General features: G+C 46.3%; 2 protein-coding genes across 3 annotated transcripts in view; both read left to right on the top strand.

Moving 5' to 3' along the window:
* The window catches only part of LOC126514358 (paired immunoglobulin-like type 2 receptor beta), a 17,507-nt gene extending 6,783 nt beyond the window's left edge, over positions 1 to 10,724 (top strand). The window contains exons 3-6 of the mRNA XM_050163226.1: positions 5,045 to 5,119; positions 7,599 to 7,788; positions 9,980 to 10,010; positions 10,375 to 10,724. Of these exons, the coding sequence (XP_050019183.1) occupies positions 5,045 to 5,119; positions 7,599 to 7,788; positions 9,980 to 9,992 (278 nt within the window). The 3' untranslated portion in view covers positions 9,993 to 10,010; positions 10,375 to 10,724. The remainder of the gene's footprint in view (positions 1 to 5,044; positions 5,120 to 7,598; positions 7,789 to 9,979; positions 10,011 to 10,374) is intronic.
* A 4,572-nt stretch (positions 10,725 to 15,296) lies between these two features.
* The window catches only part of LOC126514356 (paired immunoglobulin-like type 2 receptor alpha), a 15,501-nt gene continuing 12,195 nt past the window's right edge, over positions 15,297 to 18,602 (top strand). For both annotated transcript variants that reach the window (XM_050163224.1, XM_050163223.1), the window contains exons 1-2: positions 15,297 to 15,490; positions 15,807 to 16,196. In XM_050163224.1, the coding sequence (XP_050019181.1) occupies positions 15,307 to 15,490; positions 15,807 to 16,196 (574 nt within the window). In that variant the 5' untranslated portion in view covers positions 15,297 to 15,306. The remainder of the gene's footprint in view (positions 15,491 to 15,806; positions 16,197 to 18,602) is intronic.

Below are 18,602 nucleotides of genomic sequence, written 5' to 3'. Positions count from 1 at the left end.
TCTCTCTCTCTCTCTCTCTCTCTCTCTCTCTCTCTCTCTCTCTCTCTCTCTCTCTCTCTCTCTCTCTCTCTCTCTCTCTCTCTCTCTCTCTCTGAATGAATGAAAATTGATTCTTCTCTCATGCAATACCTCTCAACCACAGTTTTTCCTCCCTTCTCTTCTTCCATCCCTCACACCTTCCATATTCCCTCTCCCCCAGATCCACAACTTCTGTTTCATCTTCAGAAAAGACCAGACCTCCAAGAGACAACAGCCGAACAGGGCAATACAAGATACAACAAGATGAGGCAAAAGACCTCCTATCGTGATAGGCTGGACAAGGCAACCCAATAGAAGGAAAAGAATCCCAAGAGCAAGTAAAAGAGTCAGAGACACACCCACTTCCGCTATTAGGAGTTCCAAAAAACTCCAAACTAGCAGTCATAACATATACTCAGAGGACCTTGTACAAACCCAGATCTGATTTTTAGATTCTCTTGTAGAACAGCATGTGTTTCTGGCCTGTCTATCCCATCCTGTTCCACTGTGTCTTCATTATTACTTGTATTTTCTGTTTATGTGCACAGGCATGTGGGTGTCTCAGTGGCAGAGTCAGAGGACTTTTGGGAGTTGGCTCTCTCCTTCCAATGTGCTTTGACGCAGGGTCTCTCCCTCTTGTGTTTCCTCACCATGGAGTGCAAGATGGCTGCCCAGACAGCCTCTCTGTGAATCTCCCTTCTCTGGTCCTGTCTCCCCAAAGCAGGGCTACAGTTGCAGATGCTCACCACATCTGGATTTTTATGTGGGTTCTGATGGGAACAAAAGTCACAGCAGGTGTTTTATAATTGTAAGTCTGATTCTTTATTTTTATGAATTTTTTCATTTATGTGTATGTGCATGTCAGTGTGGTTACATATTTACATGCATGTGTCTGTGTGGACATACATGTGGAGGCCAGGTAACAACCTCGGAAACCTTTCCCTGGGCATATTATGCCTTTCAATTCTTTCTTTCTTTCTTCTCTCTTTCTTTTCTCTTTCTTCCCTCCTATTTTATGGAGGGGTGCCTTTCTCTAGCCTGGAACTCACCAAGTGGGCTAGGCCAGCTGGCAGTGAGCCCCAGATCCCGTCTTCCCTCTGCAGTGCTGGGATTACATGGAGGCAGGCACAGGTCCCTGGGGATGCAACTCAGGTCTTTGTGCTTCAGAGGTGTCCTAGTTGGAGTTTCTATCGCTGTGTTAAACACCATGATCAAAGCACTGGGGAGGAAAAGGTTCATTGTGGCTTCCACACTCCTATCACATTCCATCATCAGGAGAAGGCTGGGCAGGAATCCCAGGCAGGAACCGGGAAGAGGAACTGATGCGGAAGCCATGGAGGAGGGCTGCTTACTGGTTTGCTTTCTGGACTTGATCAGCCTGCTTTGATTAAAGCATCCAGGACCACCACCCCAAACATGGCACCACCCACAGTGAGCTGTGCCCGCCCACATCAATCAGAGCAAGAAAATGTCCTACAGACTTGCCTATGGGCAATCTGATGGAGGCATTTTCTCAGCTGAAGTCCCCTTGCCAGATAACTACAGCTTTGTCAAATTGACACAATAACTAACCAGAGCACAGGGCAAGTGCTTTCTGCACTGAGCCATCTCCGCAGTTGCTGACCTGCCTTTTCTCCTCTCGGGACTGCACTTCCTTAGTGATTCTAACCTTATCCATGACAGTGGCTGATGAGGCTCCTTCCCTCTCAGTCATTACTCAACCACTGTACTTCCAATAACTTGTTTTATGTTTTGTTGTTTTGGGACATTCTGGGAAAAAAGGTAATATATATTTATAGATATATGTGCAAAGATACACACACAGATATGTATACACACACATTTGCCTACACTCCCTGTCAAATTTAGAACAAAGGAAATTCGTTATATAAAATATCTGGGAATAAATAGTGGTGGTGGCTGCTCTGCAAAATGGATGCGGTGTAAACCACTGGACCGCATGTTGCTGAGTTCAAATGATATATCATACATTACATACATTTATATCCGAGGCAGGGTCTTACTATGTAGCCATAGCTGGCTGAGAACTTGCTATGAGGACTAGATGGGCCTTGAACTCACAGAGATCTGCCCATCTCTGCCTCTCGAATGCCAGGGTTTAAGGTTTGCTCCACCACAGTCAGTTTTAAAGTGATTTTTTAAGTGGGGTGGTGCAAACCTGTGATCCCAGTGGAAGGTTGAGGCGAAGATATCAGGAGTCTAAGGTCATTAGCTACACAGCAAGTTCAAGGCCAGTCTGGGTGACGTGGACTCCATCTTTAAATAAATGTTAAGGATGGTTAAGGACAGTGGCTTTGTGATTGTGAGGACCAAAATTCAAATTCCATCACCCACAAAGGAAGCTGGGTGTCCCTGCATATGCTGTGACACCAAGGGGGTAGAGGCAGGAGGATTGCTGAGTTTGTTATTTTTCAGTCTAGCTGATACTTGAGCCCCCATTTCACGGAGAGATGCTGTCGCTGAGGAAGAGATGGAGAATGTTGTAAGAGGACACAGAAGCCTCTTCTGTCCCCACATGCATGTTCAGGTGCACATGTCTATCCTCCATGTGTGTGTGTGCAATCATGTGCATGCATGTGAGTAGGTGAGTGTGTGTACACGCACACACATACTATATACATACATAAAAATGGCAAAAGATTTTTAGTAGCATTTGCTTATTTATATAATTCATGCATTTACATTGTATTTTAAAATCTACATAAAAAGTGAGCAGCGTCTTCTGCAATAGGTTCTTACCATGTAGCTGTGGTGGGCAACCAAGAGCAATGCCAATAGTCTGTGTGGGATTGGGGGCTCTGAACCTCGCTCACCGATAACGCATAGGGAGGCAAGCCATGCCTGGCACTGAGAATTTGTTCAATAGCTCACATCTAAGGAGCAGTCTTGTCCACCCTGGCAGGCTACTTCTGTTCTACCAAGGACTGTTACTAGAAAATGACTGTTTAGATCTGTGTGACTTAGAGATTGCTCTTTGTAACAGATGACAATGAGCATATGAGAACATTCCTACCAGGAAGTAGAGTTGTCATTGCTCACCCGATCTCAGCCTCAGCATCTGTTCCCTTCTTCCTGTGTGAACTTCTAAGAGCTGCTCCCCATCCCACATCTCTAAAGGAGACAGGATACCCATGTCTGTCTGTCCATTCCTTCATTGAAGAAGAACCCACTTGTTACTTGAGTGTAGAGCCTGAGCCTGGGCCCTGGCAGCTCTAACAAGCCAGGCTTGGCCCCCTGTCCTCGACAGGACAATTAGAAAGGCAGGTCACAGTGAAAAACAGAGGAAAGAGGCATTCTCAGCTTAGGAAGCCTTAAAGTTCTTGCCTTTAAGACTTCCCCATTCAGGGTTCATTTAAAAATGTCAGAATGAGGTAAAGGGGGGCTAAACATCTGAGGGAAAGATCTGAGGGGAAAGTTTATTCCCAACAGCTTTCATTTATCCACGATTCTTTATTCTCTCTTCAATCCATCATTTCTCATTGTTCCTCTTGTTCTCCCTCAGTCCTTGTTCTACATTGTTCTCAGTTCTACCCATTATAAATGTTCTCAGTCACATATATCCTTAAAACCAGCAATTCCCCAGCCTTAGTAGGTTCCAGGAACAGAAGTCTTTTGCCCCATAAAAATTCAGACAAGGGTTTTCACACACACAGAGAGAGAGAGAGAGAGAGAGAGAGAGAGAGAGAGAGAGAGAGAGAGAGACATCTATGAAGTCCTTAATGGAGAAAGGTAGTTAAGAAAGGAACTAAGTTATCAGAGGATACTAGAGGGGAAGGTTACTGAGCTACTCTACATTTTTAGGAGGTAGATAAAAGAGATAAAATGTTTATTTCAGTAAATTTATGAGCAGGGCACAGATTGTTTAAATCAGCACGCCACTTTTTTTCTCCCAGCGGACATAGAGGCTTCCAGGTAACCTACATAAACAGTCAGGAAGAAGCTGATGGCTCTTGATCAGATAGCAACACACCAGAGGCTGCAGTTTCTATGATCTCGGTCTGGAGTTAGACTCACTGCTCTAAACCGAAAAGAAAACCAGGCCTCTAAATCAGCACTCCTGGACTATGTTGTTATCAGTGGTTCTGATCCTGGTGTTGTGGGTCTTTCTCTAGGATACAGTTAATTATTTCTCCTGCTGCCCTTGAGAGTCCTGAACTAAAGTCATCAGTGAACCCAGGTGAAGGTGAGCATAGGAGTTAAGAATCTTTTATGTGGGGTAAAACCAGAGTAACAGCTTGGGCAGGTAATGCTCTATGCCTGGACCAAATGCCCTGATCAAATGCCTGCTGATAAATATAATTACAGGAAGGCAAATCTCTGTGATTAACTAGGAGAGAGCAACAAGGCCTGGCAGTAGGAAACTGTTCTGAACTAGGGAATTAACTCCCAAATATGTAACAGAAGGGAAGCCACCTACAGTGAAACATCTACAGCAAAGGACAGCCACTTTATTCACAAAGCAAGAACGCAAAAGCCTTGCCTTTGGTTTAGCCCTTAGCGGACCCCTTGGTTCTGATAAGTCTCTCCTGAGAAGATGACTGGGCAATTACTCTATGATGTCACAGCTTCCAGCGCTCAGCTTGACCAGATTGGAGGAGAAACAAGGAGGTCCAGTGACAACCCCCAACTCCATATTTGTGATTTGACACATCCTGACCTGAGGTTTAGGCCTAAATAGAAGACAAGACATAAGCACAGCTAAGCAGTCCCAGTTCTGGTGAGGCTCCGCCCAGAGTGAGCTATCATCCTCTGTCTCCAGTCTCTCCTGCAAGTTGATCTGAGGAGTTGTCAGAACTGTGTGAACTCTCTTTCTGGGAGATCAGTTCTTTACTGGCTGGCTCCAAGCTTTGCCTTTTCCTTCTCCCAGCTTGAGACTCCTTGGGTGTCTCCAGTTCCTTGGAGTCCCTTGCTTCAGTGTCTGACAGCAAAGAGTGCTGCAGAGGCATCTCTAGAATCTTCACTCCTACTGGGGAAGTTCATGCTGACTTCCTTCATCTATTCCCAGCCCCCAGGACCACCTCTCCAAGCCTCAACACTGCAACTTCTGCACACTCCAAAAACACCCTCACTGCCACAGAAGGTAAGATGAGCGGAGAAAAACAGACCCTGCATCTGGGAATCAGATTTGGGGTGGGTGAGTTGGATTTATTTACATTAAGTGATATTAATGACCAGTGGTTGCTATCTCCTGCTAATTTAGTTTTCATCGTTGGTGATGTTAATTTGTGCATTTTTCTTTTTTAGAATTTACTGTAATGAGATCATCAATTGTCTGTGTTTTTGTTGGTGTAGCCATCTTCCTTGGTTTGGAGTTTCCTTCTAGTATTTTGTGTAGGGCTGGATTTGTGGCTAGGTATTGGTGAAATCTAGATTTGTCATGAAATATCTTGGTTTCTCATTTTATGGTTATTGACAGTTTTGCTGGGTATAGTAATCTGTGCTGGCATCTGTGGTCTCTTAATGTCTGCATAGTGCTCGACCACGACCTTCTGGCTTTCATCATCTCCAATGAGAAATCAGGTGTAATTCTCATAGGTCTACCTTTATATGTTACTGGCCTTTTTCCTTTGCAGCACTTAATATTCTTCTTTACTCTGTATGTTTAGTGTTTTGATTATTATGTGGCCAGAGGACTTTATTTTTGGATCCAATCTATCTGGTTTTATATAAGCTTCTTGTATCTTCATAGGCATATCTTTCTTTAGGTAGGGAGAGTTTTCATCTATGATTTTGTTAAATAAATTTCTGTGCCTTTGAGTTGAATTTCTTCTCCTTCTTCTATACCTAGTATTCTAAGATTTGGCTTTTTAATGGTATCTATATTTCCTAGATATTTTGGGTTAAGCTTTTGTTAGATTGAATTCTTTCTTTAATTGATGAGTCTATTTCCTCTATTGCATCTTCAGCACTTGAGATCCTCTCTTCCATCTCTTGTATTCTGCTGTTCATGCTTGCATTTGTGGTTTCTGATACTTTTCTCATAATTCTTGGTTCTATAATTCCTTCAGTTTGTGTTTTCTTTATTGTTTCTATTTCAGTTTTCAAGTCCTGAATTGTTTCTTTTATATGTTTCATTTATTTTGGGGGGTTTCTTTAAGTGATTTGCTGGTATCTTCCAATTTTTTGTTCGTCTTTTCCTCAATTTCTTTAAGGGAATTTCTTATTTACTCTCTAAAAATTTCAAACATTCTCTTCAGGATAATTTCTAGGTCATCTTATTCTGGTTCATCCATTTTTGGTTGTTCAGGTCTTGCTGTTGAGGGGTCTTTAGGTTTCACTGGTATTGTGTTCCTCTTTGGGGTGTAACATGTAATCTTACTTTTCTATTCATTTTTTCCTCTAATAGGTGTGGCTGAGGCTATCTAAGATTCTGTTGAATAATCTTCTAGGTATCAGTGAATCCAAAGCTCAGACAGTTGTTCCTTGTGGTACAGTCAGTGTCACAGTTCTAGTTACCTTGTTGGTTACTCAATGTTCCTGGACGTAGCTCAGCGCTCCTGTGTTTTGCTCTGTTCCCTTGCAGTTTACTATCTCGGGCCTACTTTGGCCTAGGTTGCCTGCTTTGCTCTGTTTCTGTAAATCCTGGTCTGGACCCCCTCCTCCAGAAGTCCCTAGCTTGGAGTTGAACCTGTTCTGGTAGATTGCTGACTCTGGATCTGGTTGCTGGCTCAATCCTGATTTGCCAGTGTCTCGGGACTGGGTTGGCTCCTGGGAATGGATTTGCTTATGGCTTCTGCTCCTAGTGGAGCTATTTGCTCTCTGTCCTAGGTAGCTGGTTCTGTCCCACTCTTGTTCTGTCCCACTCCAGTTCTGATGGAAATCACAAACTCTGAGTTGGGTCACTGGCTCAATACTCATCTGCCAGTGTCCAATACTGGGTTGGCTTCTGGGACTGCATTTGCTCCTGGCTTCTGCTCCCCGAGCATTGATAATTCTTCATATACATTCAGAGGCTAGAGGAAACATTCAGGAGCCGTTCCCTTATTTTCTGAGACAAGGTCTCTCACTAGCTTCAAGTTTGCCAAAAAGACTAGGCTGGCTAGCCAGTGAGCCCCAGGGACATGCCTGTTTCTGCCACATTTTACTGGTAAACAACTCGCTCATCTGTGTTTGGTGTGGAATTAAATATATATAGACAGGCTGGCTTTAACTCTAAGAGATCTGGCTGCCTCTTCCTTTACAACTAAGATTAAAGGTCATGCACAGTTCACCATGATCTTCATTGGATACTAGGTATCAAACTTGGTGTTTCTAAGTTCCTCAGAGCAAACACAATACAGACTGAGACATCTGCTTGTTCCATATATTTATGACCAAAACAACTATATTTCTATGACTTAATTATCTGGAACTAAATGTAACTCTGATAACACACCGCATAAGGACAGGTGGATGGTGTGCACTGAGCTTGCTCTCCTGGAATCTCAGTCTTCAGCATGTGTTCCCCTCTATGAACTTCTAACAGCTGCTCCCCATCCCACCTCCCACAGAGGGGACAGGTGTGACACCCCATCTCTCCTCATCCAGAGAGGATCTGCTCACTCCTCATCTCTTCCCAGCAGCCAGAATCACCACGAAGAGCCCCTCCATCATCACCTCTTCAGTCACCACGGCTGGACTGGAGGACACAGAGGGACAGAGGAATCCTTCACTTGTGAAACTAGGAGCCATTATTGGGGTGGTGGTGGCCACGGCTGTGCTCATAACCCCCATCTATGTGATGCTGATCTTCCTCTGGTGGAAGAAAAGGTGAGTGGTCCAGGACAGGCTTACCTCTGAGTTTTCTCAGTTGTGGGACATGGAGATTGGTAAATGTATTAGGGTTCTCAAGGGTCACAGAATTTATGAAATGATTATACATATAAATATATAGTGAAATATATTTTTGAATATATAATGGATATATGGGAATTTATTGAAGTGATTTATGGCTGCCATACAACAATGACTAACTGAGAATGGAAAGACCAAGGACCCAGTATCTTCTCAGTCCCACGAGGCTGGTGTCTCAGCTGCTCTGCTGGGATCTTGACTATGGAAATATATGTGATGATGGAGGTGAGGGCTGGCAGAAGAAGGACACCCTTCCTGCTTCCCTTGTCCTTGCACCGGCTCCCAGCAGAAGGTGTGGCCCAGATGAAAGGTGCCTTCCAGAATCATGGTCTAGATCAAAGACATGTTGTCTTCCTCCCTCAAGATCCAGATCACAAGTATGACCCTTCATTACTGGATTATAGTTCATTCCCGATTCAGTCCAGTTGACAAGAACAGCCATCACAAGAAACATGTGGGACAGGGTCGAGAGAACACGAGGACAGAGAGGAATTGAACTCAACCAGGACCGAATCTGCTCCTAATTCCTTAGAGTCCCAGCTAGAAATTAGAGGATCAAGTGCAGATAAACATAGTCTGCTCCTAAGGAATTCAAGGGGCATGCAGGAGCCCCAGGGTCTAACTGCTCATTTGGAAAGAGCTGTGGCTGCTAAGCAAGGTCTGAGGGACAGCAGCATTCAGGGACAGCATCTCACAGGAAGTGAGACCGTGAAGAGAGAGATATGTTTGAGTTGGGAATATGGTATCTATACAAAAAGGAGGACATGGTGTGCAATAACCCCACAGGTGAAAAGAACATGTCTGAGAGAACCTACACTAAGAGAGGTGAAAGATTTGTACCCTAAAAACTTCACACTGCTGAGAAAAATGGCAGAGGAGCCAGGAGACAGATCAGTTGGTGAAGTGTTTGCCCATAAACACAAAAAAATGGGTACCATCCCTAGGGTTCACAGATAAAGTTGGCTACGTCAGCAGACACTGGACAGGAAGGTGCAGTAGGATCCATGAGGCTCACTATGTTACCAGGCTTGACCAATCAGTGAACCCCAATCAAGAGCAGACCTGTCCCCAAAACTACAGTGGACAGCTCCTGCAGGATGATACCCAAGGTGCATACATGCAAATGTACACACACACACACACACACACATATATATATATGTACTGACAGAAATGAAATTATGAAAAGTAGAAAAATACTGAAATATGTAAGGACATTTGAATAATAGAAAATTTTATACAATAACTCTTTACAATGTAGAAAAAGTCAATGTAGTCTCTATTCAAATCCCAATGGCTTTTCTGGAAAAACAAATGATTTTTCTTCTGAAATCAAAAGGATTCTAAGAAACAAACATGGGAACACGGTAGGAAACACCTTAATCCCAGCATTGAGAAGTACATGGGGGCAGAATTAAGAGTTCAAGCTGTTATGAAGTTACATAGAAAGTTCAAGGTCAACCTGGCTTCCACAAGATCTTGAACACACATTAAACAAAAGTAAAGTGTGGACTGGATTCAGAGCAGACTTAAATCCATGGTAAGAAGACTACAGGACAGGAGCAGAGATGAGTAGATAGTGGAATGTAATATAAAGCCCAGAAACACACACTTGAACATGCAGGCCCTAATTTTCGAAAGGGCTCACCCCGGAAGTGGATAAGAAGAGCAGCTGAGAGGTGGAGAGCAGCAGTCTGGGAGGCAGCAGAAGTCTTACTCGGATTCGAACCCCGAGACTGAATCTTCAGGGTGCAACAGCCTTCACTCACAGGGAAAGCCAGGGAGCCAGGATCCAGGGAGACAAAAGGGAGGCGTGATGAGTGCCGAGCAGAGAGAGCAGGTAAGGGACATGAGTTCAAGAAGGGGAAGGAAGCAAAAAGAGAAGGACATGGACAAGGGGCAGTGGACAGGAGAGCTGTCCTCTGATTGGCTGTGCTGTGCAGGACTGAGGACTGTCTTCATGTCCTGGGGACTCTCATTCCTTTCCCTGATTGGATGCTACAGAGCTGTTTGCTGTCCTCTGCCCCTAATGTTGAACAAAGAACAGCTGAGAGGCAGACAGCGGATCAGCATGGCTGCCACATTGACACTGGTTCTTCTCCTACAGGCCAGCAGACTAAAGCTGAAACCCCAATCAGGTGAGCAGCTGTCATCCCAAGGAGCATGTGAGGGGCTGCTTGAGGAAGTTTGTTATGAGAGACAGACAGAAGCGTGGAGCTGTCCGTCCAGCTAGTCTAGAGTTCCAGGTCAATGAGAAACCATGTCATAAAAAATAATGTGGATTCTTCAAGGGGATAAATTATGGTCATGGCATTTTCTAAGTTTACTTTAAATGAAGGGTTTGAAAATTACGTATTAATGGACAAAAGAAAAGTGGGGAGCAGAGAGATAGCTCCGTGGGAGAAGGTGTCTGCAGCCAAGACCAATGACCTGCGTTCATTTGGGGGACCTAAATGAGGTAAATAGAAAACTGACTACAGAAAACTGCCCTCTCCTTCTTAGGCACAGCACTGTTAATCCCCAACTAATGGAACTCCAGGGGCCAGCATCGCTCACCAGGGTGGTGAATTTCATTCGAATTAAGGCTTGGTGGCCACACATCCTGCATCTTCAACCCCTTCCTTCACCAAAGCCTGGAAATCAGAGAGCAGGGCTGTACCCTGTGCTGTGAAACATCCGTCCATGGACAGGTACAAGAAGAGAACCCGATTTCTGCAATGTGCACTGGAATTCCTTTCCTCAGAACCCTGTCAATTTGTCTCTCTCTGGTCCTGAGATCCAAACTCTGCTATTACCTATCTGTCTGTGGAGTTAATAACATTTTTAATAAATATCTTCCTCCCAGCAATGCCTATCCTGTCTCAACACCCCATGTGAGACCTTAGAGAGTAGCAGATTGTGTCCATGAGCTGGGACACTGAGAGGCAAAGACCATGGTCCACACTGAGAACCACTGCATGAGAACCCTGTTCCTCTCTCCATTCTCCCTGGATACTGACATCTCAGCCACAGGCCCTGGCCTCTCCAGGCTCCTCCTCAGGTGACAGACCATGGCTTGCTTGGGTCACAGAATGGGCTTCCTTTCCTCACAGGCCCATCTACATCCACTCTCTTTCCTTATTTCCTGCCATGTTGATATTCTGACCTTTGGGGTCTCCCCTAGGACAAGACTTCCTTCCAAGTCCAGTATGTCTTAACGTTTGATAGTCAGTGTGTCAGCTTCTACCAAAGAGCATGCTGGGACATAAGGACAGCATCCACACTGACCAATAAGTATGAAATCCAGGCTGCTTTCACAGGGAGAAGAGGTGCATGGGCATTTGGCAGTGTGGCTGTAGTTGGCCCCCATATGCCCATAGGGAGTGGCACTATTAGGAGGCATAGCTTTGTTGGAGTAGGTGTGGTCTTGTTGGAGGAAGTGTGTCATTGTGGAGGTGGGCTCTCAGGTCACCTATGCTCAGTATATGCTCAGAGTAGATGCAGTTCACTTCCTGCTCCCTGTTGATTCATATGGATAAGTCTCTGCTCCTTATCCAGCACCATGTCTGCCTTCACGCTACCATGCCCACCATGAAGATAATGAACTAATCCTCTAAAACTGGAAGCCACCCCAAATTAATTATTTCCTTTATAAGAGTTGCCATGCTCATGATGTCTCTTGACAACAATAGAAACCCTAAGACAGGCATGCATGATTCAGATCCACCAATCACAGTCTTGCATAGATGCAGCTCTGATTCCATCAGTGACAAGTCTCAAATGTGTATCAATCAGGGGCCTTTGCTGAGTCACTGGAAAACTGTCCCATCCCCATGGGACTAGCTGCAGATGGATGGGTGTTGGAGAAGTCACCAAGGCTTCTCATGACTAGTCTCCTGGGACAGCTGTGAGATGTCTGCTGTGGTGTAACTGGATCCAAGCCTCTGAGGCTGAACTCAGCAGCAATGACCTTGTGAACTTGAAGACAAGAGAATCTAAAGAAACAGTTTTTCGTTAGATTCACTGAAATAAATTTTGTGACTATTAATAGTTCACTTTAGTAATTTTGAAAACTGGTGTAGTGTCCCTCTGAGCATCCCTGAGGTGTTCACACAGGCAGACTGCCATGGTGACCGTCTGCCCAATCATCTACAGTACAGTTTATTCACTATCACCTCCCTCCAGGCAGCTGGGCACAGAGAAGGGGCCTCATGCATGTTACTCCAATGGTCACGTGAATTGCCATGTCAGTTTCCATTGTTTAAAAAGGAGGAACAATAAAGGGGCCCACAGCAAATGCTTACACAGAACCAGTATTCTCAACATCATTTATATAAAATTCCCTCAGGGTGCAGGGAGCATGACTGTAGGGATGGCAGCAGACATGGGGTCTAGCCAGGCTAGACGGTTTTTCTTTAGATTCACTAAAATAAAATTTTGACTATTAATAGTTGGCTTAAGCAATATAGAAAGTTGAAGAGGAAATTGAGAGTTTCTCAGTTTCTGTGACCTCAACCCAATGACATGTGTGTTCCTCCCTCTGCCTTGGCTATCTGCAGAATCTGGGAGACTTCATCCAGAGGAATAGGTGGCTGATAATGTCACCCAGCTGCTCACTAGACTTATAGTAAATGGTATAGAGTCTCTTCTTGAGGCTCCCTTATACAGGGGTGCAGGGAGGTCCTCACACTGAGGTTGGAGAGCACATAACAGATGTTGATGCCATCAAGGGGAGAAAAGAGGATTCAGATGAGGGCGGAGCAAATGTGCTACTGTGATGTCCTAGGTCAGCCTGAGTGTCCTGTCTGCACCACAGGTCGTCATCCTCCACCCTCTCTCTAGGATCCCCTCAACTCTCTCGGCACCCAATCTGGGCAGCCACTCTGGGTTTCTTCTGGGTGCTCTTAGATGCCAGTGGGGATAAAAACTCAAGGAATGGGAGAGTGGATGGTATGACAGATGGGAGGACAGATGGACAGTTTTCATCTATGAGTTGTATGCTGGGGCAGGGCCCATCTGCACTTCACTGTGTTATTTGAGGGAAGTTTCTGGAATTGGATGGTTCCAGCAGAAGTCGGAAGGGTTGAGTCTATTCTCTGCCATCACTGTCATGGGAAAACACAGCTGGGTATAAAATCAGGGTCTGAATGCTAGGGACACAATCAGGAACTGGAGTCTGAGAGTCACAGAGGCTGGCCTCAAGAGACCGTGTTTACTCAGGATCAGGACTGGGCAGACATGTGGGGCCCATCAGCTATGGGTGTCTCCCTGCATGACGTGTCTGTGTCTGTATTAAGCTGCACATGTGTGCATGTGTGAGCTCCTCTATGTGGAGGCCAGCGGACAAACTCAGGCGTTTCTATTCAGAACACATTCCACCTTGGATTTGTTTCTTTGTTTGTTTGGTTTGGTTTTTACGAGACAAAATCTACAGAGCCATTGCTGGCCTGTAACTTTATATATAGACCAGGACAGCCTCAAACTCACTGAGTTCCACACGTGTCTGCCTCTCTGCTTCCCCAAAGCTGGAATTAAAGGCATGCACCATCATGCCTATCCCACTTTATGTTTTAGCTTTTAAAATTACACTTTTTTATTCTGTGGGAGCAGGGCACATTTGTGCTACAACCTGAGCAGCAGCCAGGTTCTAACACTGCAGTCTGACACTCCTCCCCATGGTCACATGTATGTAAAAGCCCTATGTGTGCACTGGACAGCCCCCAGCTGCTCTTTCACAGAAAGTGCCCCTTCCCTGTGAAAGACTCATGGCTTCAGAGCCCAGTCACTGCTATTGGGGGAAATGCAGTTGTCGCTGTAGGAGACTGATTACAGCCTGCTGGACAGAAATCGTCCCACAAGAGGGTCCCTATGGGATACAACTAAAATTAGAACAGAGCTCATGATTTGGGATTGAGGGGCCAGCAGGTGGCAGCAGTGATGCTGAGCACAAGGGACAGCTGGGATCCTGGGACCAACCAGAGTCTGTTGTGTAAAAATGCTGGAGACCAGCAGCTGGAGCATGGCAAGCTCATTAGGCCCAATCCTTCCTTTAGAGACTTAGCAAGGGGTGAGGAAGGCAGAGAAAGCAGACATGACAGAGGCGGCTGCATAGCCACCTGCAGGGGAGCATGGGGAAGGCAGTCAATGCCAGGAAATCTAAGGAAATGGGAAGTCGCCTCTGCACATGTCATTCAGAGAGTATAATGCCATTTCTTCTGGTACAATCACATCTTCCTGCCCTTCAGGGAACTGGTGGCACCTTGTCATGGGGAAGGGTGGGATGACCTCCACAGAACCAGCCCTGTGACCACCACAGCCACTGCCCCCACATCTCAAACTCGACTATTCACGGACCAGCTGTGTCCACTCTCAGAGATGTCCCAGGCGATATGTCATGACTGACACATTGCTGCTCTGAACCCTTTTTGCCCACTGCATTCAAAGAAGGTTCTAGAACAGCCACAGCTAGAAGGAATCACTGAAGTGTTCTGTGGGAACATCCTCCCTGGAGCCCAGCAGCAGATCTGTAGCCTTTGAGGGGAGTTCAGAGGCTGCACCGAGCAGGCAGCTGGAAGTCAGTGTGGAGAGTGAGACTAGGAGAACTCAGCTGGACTGAAGTCCAATAGCCTACCATTGTGCCAGTCATGTGACATGTGCCAGGCTTCTCTGACCCTTAGTTTCCTCTTCTGAGTGAGTGTTAAGGGTGGAGGGAGGCAGGAAGACTCCTTCAGAAGCTGGAGGAGCTCTGGAGTCAGTGTCGAGGTGAGAGAGACGAATCTATAGCTTACCTGGAAGCACAGAGAAGTTACAGACTCTGCAGCAGCAAGCGCCAGGGCGGAAGTGTCCACTGGGCCTTAGGATTCCAGGGGCGCTGTGAGGAGTCCCTGACAGGCAGCAAGAGTGCAAAGAGCAGACGACGGTGGGGGCACCAAGCTAGGGCTGGGACTGAATGTGTTTCCTAATCATCTCCTTCCTCGTTGTGTCTGGTGAGCAGAAAACGATCATTCTCTTAACTGCGATTATGAGAGGGGGGAGAGAGAGAGAGAAAGAGAGAGGGGGGAGACAGACAGAGACAGAGAGAGAGAGAGAGAGAGAGAGAGAGAGAGAGAAAGAGAGAGAACCAACATGAGGAGACATAGGGTGAAACAGACTGAGGGGAGGGCAGGAGTGGAGGAAATCAGAAGCTGAGGAAACAGTGATTGCAGGCTGCATAGGGAATGGGAAAGACTGCATGAGACAGGAGGTCAGGGTGGAAGAGAGGAGAGCCCGGCATGCAGATGTCAAGGCAGTATTTTCCAGAAAAAAATGGGGGCTGAGCTCAAGGGCATGGCCATCCTGTCAATGACCACAAGGGAGGATCTCTTGCAACATGTGGGGAGGAAGCCAGAATGATAAAGGAAGTTGCTGGCCACAAGGGGTTGGATATGGGGAGGTCCTACCCACACTGTCCTCCACATGGGTAGGCCCGGAGGATGTGGATCCCTTTACCCTTATTCTCTCCTGACACCTGAGCAACCCAGGGTCTTTCCACAGGGTCTGTTCCCCTGCCTGATGGCTCCACTGGTCTCATTTTGGAGAGGTAATTGGACCATGGCTTGGACCCTGCTTCTGCTGCTGCCAGCGACATGTCTACCACCTGGTAAGTGGTGGGGACCTTGCTATCATGGACTCTGTCTTAACCACAGGAGGGGTCAGGTGGGTTGGGAAGAGTGGGCTGTCATGTGGACAGCTGACCGCTAGAGGAGCAAGTCTGTCTCTGTACCCCCAAGAGAGAGCTTATCCCTCTGAGTGGGTCCAACCCAACAACCTTTCCTAGTCTGTCTTGTTACATGGGAAGTGGAACCTGGGGATAGTCCTGCCCTGTGTCCCATACCTGCCTGTGGATGAAGACCCAGTAAGCTCCGGGCTGTGCTTTCCAATCCCTGTAGACTTCATAATCTCTCCCATTTTCCCAGGGAATTCAGCTGGATCCAAGAGAGTAAATGATTTTGGAGTCAAGCAAACAGCACACCTCTCTGGTGTCCAAGGCAGCTCCATTGAGATCCCCTTCTCCTTCTACTATTCCTGGAAATCACCAAAGGATCTGCAGATGACGATTCTCTGGAGATGGAAGCAGTTCCATGGGGAATTTATCTACAACTCTTCCTCGGGTTTCATCCATGAGCATTTCAAGAATCGGCTCATCCTGAACTGGACACAGCCTCAGACATCCGGAGCCCTCAGAATCCTGGACTTGAAGGAGAAGGACCAGGCAGTGTATTTCTGCCGAGTTCATCTGAAAGCAAGAAAACTAAAGGAGGAGTTCTTTCAGTCGATTCCTGGTACCAACCTCAGCATCACCCCTAGTGAGTGTCCTTGGCCAAGGTCAGCCCTTGCTGGTCCTGGATTCTTTATACCATAGATGCTACTAGAGATTTTATGCCTCTGATTCTTTTCGAAGGTTCCTCTCATGTGTTCAATGCCCTGCTCAGACCTCTGCCAACTCCGCCCTTCCTGTTCTCCATAACCATGCACAAGCCTTAGCTGCTCTCTCTGAACTGGCTTCTTATTGTGCCCTTAGATCCCACCCCACCCCCAGGGGTCAGCTCTTCCCAGATGCCCATTCTCATACTTCTTTCTCCCAACTGCACTACCTCCCTGCCCACCCCCACCCTCATTGTCAGAAATCCATGTGTGTTGGCTTCTCCAGAATGAAGCAGCCTCCACTTGGTGCTGTGTCAGGGTCTCCATTAGATCTAGGGTTTACACCGTAACTCATGCCGTCCACAGAGGGTGCCTCTGGTCCCCATGTATACCCTTCCTCCTCTGGGTCCCCCTACTTCACCTGTCTCTAAGACACAGCCTTCACCTCTCCCTGCCCCAGTTTCTTTATCCCCTCCCTCAGTGCCCTCTTCTCCCTCCTTGCCCAGCATCTCCCATCTTTCACACATAGACCCTCACGTTCTCACCATCACCAGGTCTTCGTGTCGCTTCACCTCCTCTGTAGCAGCTGTAGCTTCAGCTTCCACACAGAGTGCACTCAGGTCCAGCTGAGTCACCATGTGGGGATTGTACCGACCATGCACCACCACTGACGTGGAGACTCCTGCCCAAGTCATGCTAGTGACTAACAGACCCTGAAAGAACCCTTTACCTCCAAGAGTCTCTCAACTATAGACACATGGCCTCTGCTGGAGTTCACTCTATTGTTTGCCTCCCTTCTATCTCAATTTTGTAGAGCATGTATATATAGTATAAGCATACGTGTGTGTGTGTGTGTGTAAGTGTGTGTATGTGTAAGTGTGTGTGTGCATGTGTACATATACCCCATTTTTGTGCTTGGGAACACCAGCGTGTGGCACTGGGAATCCTCCTCTAGTAAAACCGACTTTATTCCCTTGAGGCAGGGTCTCTCACTGAACCTGGAGCTCACTGTTCTGGGCTAGGCTGAAGGGCTATGAAGCTGCATTGATCCACTTGTCCCCATCTCCCATGGCGTTGCGGTTACAGGGGCTCACATGGCCTGAATTACAAACAAGGTGTATGATATCTGAAGAAGGAACAACTAAGGTTAAGCTCTGGCTCTCTCTCTTTTGTTCGCTCTTGCTCTCCCCCCCCCACATACACACATGCATGAATATAGTTGTGCAAAAATTTAATAAAAAGCAAGTATTTACAAATTTAAATATAAAATTAACAGCCAAATAATAATCAGTTTCCATTCATTGCATTGCCAGTTCTCAGGGTACAGTGATAAATTATGTTGCCCCTTCCAGGTTAGACCCACCTGCCTCTCCCTGGCCAACCACTCCTCATCTTAACCCCTGTCATGGCTCAGGATAAAGTCCACAGCAAGAACTGGCCAGGCCGCTTTATGTCTGTGTTTCCTGTGCCTCCTACACGTTTCCCTAAACGGCCTTTTCTGAGATCTCTGTTCTTCTCAGCCTCCTCCCTCTTCCTCCTTTCCTAATTTCTCCTGGCCCTCGACATAATCTGTAGGTGCTTGGTAGAAATCTCAATTTAAGGCAGCCATGCCTGTCTCTGCTTCAGTCAGACACACCATGGTTTTTTCTCTAGCAGGACTTCAGATGGTCCCTTAGGCCACATGCAGGCTAGACCAGGGCTCTGCCATTGAGTTACACCTCACGGCCACTATGGGTTCTTTCATCAGTATTTTTAAAATTAATTCACTAACTGAATATTCCTGCCCATTGTTTTTAAAAGATTAAAATTAATGATAAGTAGACATTTTTCCATCTTTTAAGACAGAGTCTCAATTAGGCCAGGTTGGCCTCAAACTAGCTATATAGCTGAGGATGACCTTGAACTCCTGACCATCCAGCCTCCATTTCCCAAGTGCTGGGATCACAAGGGTGTGTCACCAGTCCTGTGTGCAGTGCCTGAGATGGGACTCAGGCCCTCACACACAATAGGCAAGCCCTCTACGAACTGAGCTACATCCACAGACCCCAAATGAATTGTGTTTATCTGACCAAAATTCCCTCATTTAGTGCAAAGAAAGCACAACCAGAGGAAATACTTGCAACGAGTATTGATAAAGAACCCTGTGGTTGGTTTATTATTTTCATTTTTGCAGCCAAATTCAATAATACTTTCCTTTGCAATTTTTGTCTTTCATATCTAAGCAAAAAGATCCCTGTGACTTACTATTCTGGCTGTCTCTCTCTCTCTCTGTCTCTCTCTCTCTCTGTCTCTCTCTCTCTCTCTCTCTCTCTCTCTCTCTCTCTCTCTCTCTCTCTCTCTCTCTCTCT

The sequence above is a fragment of the Alexandromys fortis genome, unplaced genomic scaffold, assembly GCF_014885135.2.
Source record: "Alexandromys fortis isolate MF-2015 unplaced genomic scaffold, M_Fortis_MF-2015_v1.1 scaffold_144, whole genome shotgun sequence".
NCBI classification, from domain to species: Eukaryota; Metazoa; Chordata; class Mammalia; order Rodentia; family Cricetidae; genus Alexandromys; species Alexandromys fortis.
The sequence above is the reverse complement of the archived record's forward strand: the minus strand, read 5'-3'. Positions and strand labels throughout refer to the sequence as shown.